This window comes from Lampris incognitus, chromosome 6, assembly GCF_029633865.1.
Source record: "Lampris incognitus isolate fLamInc1 chromosome 6, fLamInc1.hap2, whole genome shotgun sequence".
Lineage (NCBI taxonomy): Eukaryota > Metazoa > Chordata > Actinopteri > Lampriformes > Lampridae > Lampris > Lampris incognitus.
In genome coordinates this window covers 54,545,368-54,557,169 of record NC_079216.1, presented here as the reverse complement: position 1 = coordinate 54,557,169, position 11,802 = coordinate 54,545,368, and the positions used below count along the sequence as shown (strand labels likewise).

General features: G+C 47.2%; 1 protein-coding gene across 2 annotated transcripts in view; it reads left to right on the top strand.

Annotated features, from left to right (window-relative positions):
• Positions 1-11,802, top strand: part of ttc38 (tetratricopeptide repeat domain 38) — a 37,323-nt gene that overhangs the window by 18,437 nt on the left and 7,084 nt on the right. The window contains exons 10-14 of one of the 2 annotated variants that reach the window (XM_056281476.1): positions 797-878; positions 1,469-1,634; positions 6,455-6,614; positions 7,092-7,165; positions 9,553-9,654. In XM_056281476.1, the coding sequence (XP_056137451.1) occupies positions 797-878; positions 1,469-1,634; positions 6,455-6,614; positions 7,092-7,165; positions 9,553-9,640 (570 nt within the window). In that variant the 3' untranslated portion in view covers positions 9,641-9,654. Of the gene's footprint in view, positions 1-796; positions 879-1,468; positions 1,635-6,454; positions 6,615-7,091; positions 7,166-9,552; positions 11,707-11,802 lie in introns of those variants that run through there. The other variant, XM_056281475.1, reaches the window with a different exon arrangement.

The window sequence follows — 11,802 nt, the reverse complement described above, 5'->3', positions numbered from 1 at the left end:
CGCTGTCACTGCTCCACCCCGTCTGCTGATCCGGGGGAAGGCTGCAGACTACCACATGCATCCTCCGATACATGTGGAGTCGCCAGCCCTTCTTTTCACCTCACAGTGAGGAGTTTTGCCAGGGGAATGTAGCACGTGGGAGGATCATGCTATTTCCCCCAGCCCAGTTCCCCCTCTCCCCTGAATAGGCGCCCCAACTGACCAGAGGAGGCGCTAGTGCAGCAACCAGGACACATACCCACATCCGGCTTCCCACCTGCAGACACGGCCAATTGTGTCTGTAGGGACGCCCGACCAAGCTGGAGGTAACATGGGGATTCGAACCGCCTTCCCTGTGTTGGTAGGCAATCGACTAGACCACTACACTACCCAGACGCCCCGGTGCAATACATTTTGACAGGGAAATCAACGTTCTCCTGCCAATAGAGCTGTTCTACATTACCTGTAGCAGTATGCGTTGTGTGAGAATTTCTGTGGCGGCCATTAGAAAATGGGCATCTCGGCCAGTCTGCCTTGTAGTTCTTTTGCCGTCAACTGGCATCAATGGATGATGGAAGTGAGTAAGCCAGATTGCCAGGGAAAATTACAGCAATACAGACAACATTGTGCTTGTTGTGGAGATGCCACCCTTTGATTAACACATGGAAATTAGGTTGAATGTTGGCATTAGCACACGAGAATGCAAATGTGTTTTGTCTTCAGTCACTCTATGGAAATTGCCATAGTGTTAAACCAGTTGTCATATAGCCTGCAGTATTTGAGGTGTTACTAAAACTGGGTATCTGGTTCCTGTAAGGTTTCCAGAAGCTGTAAGGCCACTGGAGCCATGTTAGACACGGTTGATGCCTGCTCCCTGCTCTACAGACTGCAAATGGAGGGTGAGAGACAATATGCTCGAGGACATTTTAACACTGTAGGATAAATTATTATTGTTATTATTATTATTATTATTGGTGGCACGGTGGCGCAGTGGTTAGTGCAGTCGCCTCACAGCAAGAAGGTCCTGGGTTCGAACCCCAGGGTCATCCAATCTTGGGGGTCATCCAGGTTGTCCTTTGTGTGGAGTTTGCATGTTCTCCCCGTGTCTGTGTGGGTTTCCTCCGGGTGCTCCGGTTTCCTCCCACAGCCCAGACATGTAGGTCAAGTGAATCGGCTGTACTAAATTGTCCCTAGGTGTGAATGTGTCGGCCCTGTGATGGACTGGCGGCGTGTCCAGGGTCTCCCCTCCTACCGCCCTATGACTGCTGGGATAGGCTCCAGCATCCCGTGACCCCAATTGGGATAAGTGGCTTGGATAATGGATGGATGGATTATTATTATTGTTGTAATTGTTGGTATTATTATTTTGTCTTTGGCAGATATGATGATCCATTGTCTATCATCTAACCTCGTTTTGTCACAGTTGTGCGGGGCATTTGACACTTGATGTCAAATGCCCCGCACAACTGAATGAGTTTTCATATGTTAGGTGTGTGTGTGAAGGACCGTTGGCGGGAACTGGAACAGGTCACACTGCCTCACAGAGACGACCACGTGACCCTGTTTAATGACCTCCACTTTCTCATGGTGTCACTGGGGGCCGAGGACACCTGCAACACCCAGCGTCTGCTGGAGGGCCTCCGTGAGATGGCCAAGTAAGTTCCGCACCACTTCCTCTCTTCACCACACACCTCGCTTATGCAAGATCAACAGAGACCTTATGTAAAGCCGAGAGAAAAACAACGATGTGTTGGAAAGGAGAGACGGGGAGAGAGTGCGTTCAGAAAACAGAATTTCGGAGCTGTGATCCGTCATTGAAGCCAGGGTTAGCCCTCTCTGACAGGCGTTGCATTAGCAGCCGCTGCATGTGTGGATGTGTGTGGTGGTAATGTGTTCCGGCATCCTGACCGCAGGCTGCCAGAGCTCTACATTTTCCCCAGCACACATCCCACAGAAGAAGCCACTGCATTTTAAATCAGTTCTTTGGGAATGCCATTTTTTTCCCTTGTTATGTAATCTTAAGGGGGGAAAAAAGAGTTGGCTGTGTTGGGGAGGAAGTACCTTTGGGATGAAAGGATGAAAGTAGCTTTTAAAAGCAGAATTCTCACATGAGCATGGAAATTGTCAACTTTGCTTTTTTTGTTGAATTATGAAGCAAGGCTCTCTGAGCTCGGCAATGATATATTTCTATCACTTTCATTTACCATGTCACATACACAGTGTTACTGTGATGGTTTGTGTATGTTTAGTCTTATATAATCCACATTTTGTTCCGAGCCAGCTGCAGCTTTTTGAACATGGGTTAACCCAAAAAAGCCTTACAGCTGTGTGGCATACAGCAGTGCTTCTCAACCTCAGGTACCACCAGTACTGCTGGTTTTCTATTCTGCCGGGTAGTGCATTACATTCACATGTTGGTCCTGGTCTAAAACCTCCTGATTAGAGGCTGGATTAACTGCTGCTACCCAAGGACCCGTTTGAGGTGTACAGGCATATAGTAATACTGTCATGCCCTATTCACACTCTAGAACAGTGTTTCGTTATTTGTTTATTTTTCTGGCGACCCACTTTTTAAAAATTACAAACCATCGCGATCCAATTCACAATAGACCTTATCTATAAATTGTAAAAAGAGAATTTGTGCATAAATGAACATTCCTAAGCATTTTTACTGCCATTTTTACATCACCTTATAATATTTTGAATAGCTAAACCAGCCATTTCGAAGAGATAAACGTTTGATAAATCACAACTTTGTTTTATGCACGTTTTTTAAAACATACACACATGTTAAATACTTTATAAATGAGACCAAATAAATGCATTTAGGTGGCGTAAACAGGTTATCTCATTGTTTCTATTTCCTCTCATCAGTAAAACAATATACACAGCAGCAGTACGGTGGCTCAGTGGTCAGCGCTGTTGCCTCACAGCAAGAAGGTCCTGGGTTTGAACCCCGGGCCGTCCCATGTCCTTTCTGTGTGGAGTTTGTATGTTCTCCCCATGTCTGCATGGGTTTCTGCTGGGTGCTCTGGTTTCCTGCCACCATCAAAGACATGCATGTTAGGGTTAATACTCCTGTCTGTGCCCTGACTAAGGCGTGGCTAAAATGATTGGAGTTGGTTCCTGGGTGCTGCACTGTAGCTTCCCACTGCTCCTATACCATAGCATATTAAGGCAGAGTTGAAATGCAGAGGGTGTATTTCGTTGTATTCTTGCTTTCACTCCATTATCCAAACAGCTTATCCTGCTCTCAGGCTCACAGGGATGCTGGAGCCTATCCCAGCAGTCATTGGGCGGCAGGCGGGGAAACACCCCGGACAGGCCGCCAGGCCATCACAGATATTATTAGCAAGGTATTCTTGCTTACAATGACAAATAAGTGTCTTTCAAGTCAATTTTATTTGTATAGCCCATTATCACAAATTACCAATTTGCCTCAGTGGGCTTTACAGCAACACAACAGCCTGCCATTAGGAGCAACTCCCTAAGAAAAAAAAACACCCATTAACAGGGAGAAAGAATAGGAGGAAACCTCAGGGAGAGCAACAGAGGAGGGATCTCTCTCTCAAGATGGACAGACATGCGATGGATGTTGTGTTTACACAATTTATGGAATACAACATTGAAAGAATTGGATAACAGAAATATAATGGAATTATAAGATATATGAAGAATATGGATGTCCATTCCTTGCCCTGTGATGGCCTGGCGGCCTGTCCAGGGTGTCTCCCTGCCTGCTGCCCAATGACTGCTGGGATAGGCTCCAGCATTCCTGCAACCCTGACAGCAGGATAAGCGGTTCGGATAATGGATGGATGGATGGGTGGATGAAGAATATGATGAGGAGGATGCTGAGTTTGCATGTTCTCCCCGTGTCTGCATGGGTTTCCTCCGGGGGCTCCGGTTTCCTCCCACAGTCCAAAGACATGTAGGTCAGGTGAATCGGCCATACTAAATTGTCCCTAGCAGGGGGATGTAGCGCATGGGAGGATCATGCTATTGCCCCCCCAGTTCCCACTCCCCCCAGAACAGGCGCCCCGACCAACCAGAGGAGGCGCTAGTGCAGCGACCAGGACACATACCCACATCTGGCTTCCCACTTGCAGACACGGCCATGCCTGTAGGGACGCCCAACCACGGCACAGTGGCGCAGTGGTTAGCACGGTCGCTTCACAGCAAGAAGGTCCTGGGTTCGAGCCCCGGGGTAGTCCAACCTAGGGGGTCGTCCTCTATGTGGAGTTAACATGTTCTCCCTGTGTCTGCGTGGGTTTCCTCCGGGTGCTCCGCTTTCCTCCCATAGTCCAAAGACATGTAAGTCAGGTAAATTGGCCGTACTAAGTTGTCCCTAAGTGTGAATGTGTGTGTGTCCGCTCTGTGATGGCCTGGCGGCCTGTCCAGGGTGTCTTCCCGCCTGCTGCCCAATGACTGCTGGGATAGGCTCCATCATGAGATTCTGAGAGCAGGATGAGTGTTCAGATAATGGATGGATGGATGCTAGGCAGTGTCCAGACGTCAGCCTAGGTCCTGAGCCACATGACCACCATCATCATGTCAAGAGGCTTCCTCAGTTCGTGCCTTTCTGACTAGCTTGGTCTAGTCAGAAAGGCACGAACTGAGGAAGCTTCTTGGATGAGAGGCGAAACATCTTCACGGATATATACCAAGTCCAGTTGCACTCGATTCAATTCCTTTGGATAACCATGACCTGGATGAATGAGAACATTCACAGACATTGGTGTCAGAAGTGGGATGGTGAGGCCATGGGTAGCGCGTTCGCCCAGAGGTGTGAGGGAATTGGTATGCTGAAGCGCAGGGATGCTGTTGAGGGGATGGGCGAACTTTATATGTGTGGAAGAGAACCTTGAAATGAATGCCGTGCTGGAGCTGTACCGGTGTAGCTGAATCAGAACAGCAGTGACGTGCTCAGTGGGTTTGGTGTATACGTGTGTGGAGATGTGAGCCGCTATGCTTTTGAAACCTTCCTGTGTATTGACGGGTTTTGGAAGGTTATCCTGAGAGCACTCCTTTGCTATGTTTCGCTTGGACGGTGATGAATGGTACAGATCAAGGTTTAAGCGCTGGAGTATCGATGAGCAAAGTCGGAAAATGTGGTGGTGATGTAAAAATACAATGTGGGGGATGTTACTTCATACGGAGTTCAAAGGACAAGGCACGGGTGACAGGGAAGGCTTTTGATTTGTGTTGACGGTCAGAACTGAATGTGCAGGCAGTCACACTGGTGTGATGATGGAGGAGGGTGCTTTGGATGGGATGGATTTTCAACCGAGGAGCATGGCTTTCGTTTTATTGCAGTGACCTCTGTTTTATTCAACCCCAAACAAGATAAACCGTCTTCCCCGTAAATTTAAGCATTTCAGGGTGCAAATCCTTGGCAGTAATTTAGAAATTCTATGGTTGTAATCCAATTTATTTTTCTTTTATCTCTAAATTATTTCAGCTGTCTAAGTATGTAGCAGGCAGGCACTTCGATGTGTCTTGTCTTCTATGCATACTTCACAATTTCTCTTTGACCAGTAAAGACATTTTGTAAAGGGCCTACAATGATTTTTTTTGGATCCCCCCCCCCGTTTCCCCCCACTTGTATCTGTTCAATTACTTCACTCTTCCGAGCCGTCCCGGTCGCTGCTCCACCCCCTTGCCGATCCGGGAAGGTCTGCAGACTACCACATGTCCCCACCGATACTTTAGGAGTCGCCAGCCACTTCTTTTAACCTGACAGGAGTTTTGCCAGGGGGATATAGCACATGGGAGGATCACGCTATTCCTCCCCAGTTCCTCATCCCCCCCAGAACAGGCGCCCCGACCGACCAGAGGAGGCGCTAGTGCAGCGACCAGGACACATACCCACATCCAGCTTCCCACTTGCAGACACGGCCAGTTATGCCTGTAGGGACGCCCAACCACGGCACGGTGACGCAGTAGTTAGCGCGGTCGCTTCACAGCAAGAAGGTCATGGGTTCGAGCCCCAGGATAGTCCAACTTAGGGGGTCGTCCTCTATGTGGACTTCATATGTTCTCCCCGTGTCTGCGTGGGTTTCCGCCGGGTGCTCCGCTTTCCTCCCACAGTCCAAAGACATGCAAGTCAGGTAAATTGGCTGTACTAAATTGTCCCTAGGTGTGAATGTGTGTGTGTGTCTGCCCTGTGACTGCTGGGATAGGTTCCAGCATCCCCGCGACCCTGAGAGCAGGATAAGCGGTTTGGATGATGGATGGATGGATGGACACCCAACCAAACCGGAGGTAACATAGGGATTCGAACCGGCGATCCCCGTGTTGGTAGGCAACGGATTAGATCGCCACGCTACCCAGATGCCCAAGGCCTACAATGAATTTTACCCTCCTTGCCAATTGATGCTTACTCAGTCACACTCAAAACTTGCATAGCTACAAATTCTATTATTTCCATACTGATAGAAAAATATTATCTTCGTTACTGCATTATGCTTCACAGAGAACCCGGGGAAAATTACCAACACCAGCTGGTTGAGGGCATTGGTGTGCCTATGTGTCAGGCCCTGATGGAGTACGACCAAGGCAACTATAGCCGTGCTGTGGAACTGCTATGCCCTATACGCTACCGCATGGTGAAGATAGGGGGGAGTGATGCACAGGTGGGTTCAACAGAAGGCTGTGCAAATCGCTAACACCTTGGATACAAATCAAAAGCTAAATGGCCACATTTGAAATTCACTGCACTCTTGTGATTTTCCTGATTATTCCGGTTTCTTGGTGCTGTCCAGTGGAACCCACTCAAACCCCTGCATTGGGAGTATACCACACTGGGTTAAAAGTGAAGGCCATAAGTGAAGGATGTGCTGCATAACAACAACAGCCATTCAGTCCATCAGTATTCACTACTACTATAGTGTTGGAATGTATAGCACCCTGCATCAACATATGAATAATGGATTTCTGTGATGGTTGCTGATGGGCCTCATGCATTGTGTCGTCGGGAAAACATTCTCTTAGGTGAAGCTATGTACATATAACACTTAAGTGGGAGAGAGTGTCTCCTGAGTATTGTATGTCATGTTGTGTTGTATGTTAAGATGTGTGTGTTTTCCAATGCTTCTGTTTGGTATCTGCAGAGGGACATCTTCAATCAACTGCTTATTCATGCGGCCATGAAATCTGCGAAGAAGCACCACCTGAAACTAGCAAGGTAATACACTGAAGGGGTTTCGTGTCAGACAAATCATTCTACCTTTCCGTTTGGTTGAAGTGTAGTCTCCCTCTGTTTACTGTCTGAGCTTTGTTTGTGGAAATGGTCTTCATAAGGTACTGTGGGAATAGAGGCAGTAAAAAGGGAAGCTCTTGTGCAGTCTGCACCGCTCAATTTCACCATGTTGCTGTACTGTCACCAGTGAGGCTGCTCTTTATATCGGCAAAATATAAGCTGAATGCTCCGCTCAGCTGGGAACATAGATGACATAGTAGGAACATAGTAGATGACTTAAAGGCAGATTATAACCCCCAATTTGGCCACGATGACTGATTTTTAAGATCGTGTGGCATCTGCACCGGTCTAGGCAAAATTACTGCTCGAAAAAATAAAGGGAACACCTAAAAACACAATATAGACATCGATGAATGAAATATTTCAGCTGAAAATCTTTATTTATTAGACAGAGGAATGTGTTTAGAGCAAAATAACCTAAGAATGATCAATGGAAATCAAAATCATTAGCCCATTAAGGTCTGGATTCAGAATCATACTCAAAATCAAAGTGGAAAATGAGAACATAGGCTGATCCAACTTCTGTGGAAATTCTTCAAGACGATTCAAAATGAGGCTCAGTAGTGTGTGTGGCCTCCACGTGCCTGTATGCACTCCCTACAACGTCTGGGCATGCTCCTGATGAGACGACGGATGGTCTCCTGAGGGATCTCCTCCCAGACCTGGATCAGGGCATCGGTCAACTCCTGGACAGTCTGTGGTGCGACATCACATTGGCGGATGGTACGAGACATGATGTCCCAGAGGTGCTCGATTGGATTCAGGTCTGGGGAACGTGCAGGCCAGTCCATAGCATCAATGCCCTCGACATACAGGAACTGCTGACACACTCTGGCCACATGAGGACGAGCATTGTCATGCATGAGCAGGAACCCAGGGCCCACTGCACCAGCATATGGTCTGACAATGGGTCTGAGGATCTCATCCCGGTACCTAATGGCAGTCATGGTACCTCTGGCTAGCACGTAGAGGTCTGTGCGGCCCTCCAAGGATATGCCTCCCCAGACCATCACTGACCCACCGCCAAACCGGTCATGCTGGAGGATGTTGCAGGCAGCAGAATGTTCTCCACAGCGTCTCCAGACTCTCTCACGTCTGTCACATGTGTTCAGTGTGAACCTGCTCTCATCTGTGAAGAGCACAGGGCGCCAATGGCCAATCTGCCAACCAAGATGTTCTCTGGCAAAGGTCAATCGGGCTGCACGGTGTTGGGCTGTGAGCACAGGCCCCAATTGTGGACGTCGGGCCCTCATACCATCCTCATGCATTCTGTTTCTCACTGTTTGAGCAGAAACCTGCACATTAGTGGCCTGTTGAAGGTCGTTTTGTAGGGCTCCGGCAGTGCTCCTCCTGTTCCTCCTTGCACAAAGGACCAGATAGCGGTCCTGCTGCGGGGTTGTTGTCCTCCTGCGGCCCCCTCCACGTCTCCTGGTGTACTGGCCTGTCTCCTGGTACCTCCTCCATGCTCTGGACACTGTGCTGGGAGACACATCAAATCTTCTTGCCACAGCACGCATTGATGTGCCATCCTGGATGAGCTGCACTACCTGAGCAACTTCTGTAGGTTGCAGATACCGCCTCATGCCACCTCTAGTGGTGAGGGCACTAGCAAAATGAAAAACTAACCAAAGATCGGCCAGAAAAGATGAGGACAGGCAAATGGTCTGTGGCCACCACCTGCAAATCCATTCCTTTTATAGGGGTTGTCTTGCAAATTGTCTAATTTCCACCAGGTGGAAATTAGACAATTTACCAACAGGTGAAATTGATTCACAAATCAGTGTTGCTTCCTAACTGGACAGGTTGATATCTCAAAAGTGTGATTGACTTGGAGCTACATTGCATTGCTTATGTGTTCCCTTTATTTTTTTGAGCAGTGTAGGTTAGGTCACCATGGACAGATGGCACACATTATGTAGTTTGTGGGGGTTTAGGATTCAAATCTCTCACCTTCTGATTTAGCCTTCAACTAGTCGTCACAATAATATCCAACATGTTTGATTTTTCCCAACTGGAATCTGGTAAAATGCGAGCTCGTGCATGCACGGCTTCATGACTGCAGCCAGAACAAGTATTGCTAATATATGACTGGAATCCGCGAAACTTAGTTATTAAATGTGTGACGCCGTCTTTAGCCAGTAGCCAAGGACTTAGTCTTCTGTTTTCCCGGCAGCTTTATTATATGAGCAGCAAACACCTGTGCATATTACAAACTGTACCGTTTTATTCTTGATCAGATTAGCCCTTCACCCTAGGGAAAAAAAAAGGTCTGAGTCCATCTCTTCCTTGTGTGTCCTTTTGAATTTCCCCAGATGTCTTTTGGTGGAGCGTGATGCTCTCAAGGCGAACTCCCCACTAACACATCGTTTGATCCAGAGAGCCAATGCTCTGCATATCTAGACTGGCTGCAAACTGTGAGTTGTGCCCTCCCAAAAACATCAAAGCACCAAGATAATCTAATTTATTTGGTTTTGGAAGACCCTGGCTCAGGCTTCGCCGGGGGACAAGAACATGGGACTGTTGCAGAGATAGTTAACATCCTCCTGCTGCACTGTCTAGTATATGGATTGGAGCTCTTGCAGATGGCTGGTGTTTTTAGGGAGTCATTTCTGTGTTCCCCAGATTTATATGGCACATAATGGGAACATGACAAAGGGTCCTATGTTTTCCCCAGTTCTGCATATGTGCTCTCCCAGGGTCCTATGTTCCCAGGTTAGGTTGAGGTTAAGATTGAGGGTTAGCTATTGGGTTAGGATTAGGTTTTTTTTTTCTTGGATCCTCCCCCCCCCTTCTCCCAACAGCTTGTTTGCAGTTGTGATTCTGATGACGCGTGAGATTCAGGTGGAGGTCAGGAAGTGAAAAGCAGAATGGACGAGATGGAGCTAGTTTAGCCCGAACTGTGCTAGTTTATACGATATTATGAGAGAAGGGTATAAACAGAAAGTAAGATTTTGACATGATCCTTATGTTATGAAGAGTGATTTTTTTTTTTTGACGAAGTGGTCACTGCACACACGCGCGTTATCCAACTCCGCTCCTCCCGACCACAGACGACGGTTCGCAAGCCATTTTTTCCAGTGTTTTCGGTCAATTTCTTGCATTCCCCCCCCCCCCTTATGAACAACAACTTTTGGTACTCAATAAAAACTCCCGTGGTTTCTCAGTTAATGACGCCAAACATAGGCATTTTGAAAGTTTGTGATAGTGCTTCCTATGTAGAAAATCACTTCCTGCCCTTCATCTGTAGTTCGTGACGTCATATGCAAACAATCTATTGTATCCGGCCAATTACCCCACTCTTCCGAGCCGTCCCGATCACTGCTTCACCCCCTCTGCTAATCCAAGGAGGGCTGCAGACTACCACATGCCTCCTCCGGTACACGTGGAGTCGCCAGCTGCTGCTTTTCACCTGACAGTGAGGCGTTTCACCAGGGGTGCATAGCGCGTGGGAGGATCACGCTATTCCCCCCGCCCCCGAATAGAGGAGGCGCTAGTGCAGCGACCAGGACAATACACCCACATTTGGCTTCCCAGCCGCAGACACGGACAATTGTGTCTGTAGGGACGCCCGACCAAGCCGGAGGTAACATGGAGATTCGAACCAGCGATCCCCATGTTGGCAGGGAAATGGAATAGACCACTACGCTACCCGGACACCCCAGGTTAAGATTAGGTTAGATTTACGGGATGAGAGTTAATCTGTAGGAGTCTGTGTATGTTAATAGAATATTGAACGGGGGAGCATAGGTACCTGGGAACACAGATGTTCTCTCCTTTTTCACTTTTAAAGCTTACAAATTAAACTATCACCAGGTACACGGCTTAAAATTGTGCTAAAATTAAAAATTAATCCCTTGTTAACCTAATAATTCTAGAGGGACCAAGTATGCGCACATCATTCAGGTGCAAGAAAAAATATAATTCATTGCAAGGTACAAAGTAGTATCTTTTTTATACACTTTTTTCTCTATTAAGATTGTTCTTTTACTTGTTGGGGTGTGTGATAGGTCTATTGATACCACCACAGAGACCTGACTGAAGATGGGAGTTTTGTGATTATTTACAGCCTGTTCATTCTTGTGACCACCGTCTTGTGTTTGTTTTCCCTGCTGCTTGCTGACCAGTTTTCACGTTTGCCTGAGGAAGATCTTATAGATCGAAACGTTGCCTTAAGATAGAGTATAAAACTATTTATTGGCAGCTTAAGTGTGCAGAGCTCATTCCTTTGTACCCTACAATGAAGTATAATTACGTGCATTAACTTGTAATTGTATCTAGGGATTCCGTAGTTTTGTACTGATGTTACTAATTTCTGTGATGCCGTTCTTGTTATAAGCAGTAATTTTATTAGCAGCTGTGCCACATTTAAATATAAAATACTTTTTAGAAATCTTCACTATAAATACAAAAGTCAATGCTCAAAATCAATAAATATACATTTTGCTCTTTGAATGCCACCACGCTGTTGTTTTTGTACAGTAAGGTTGACCACGTCTGTCAGCCCGGAGGCGCTGCAGTAGCAATAAATAAGATGTCCTTGCAGAAGACAGTGGAGTCAAGCA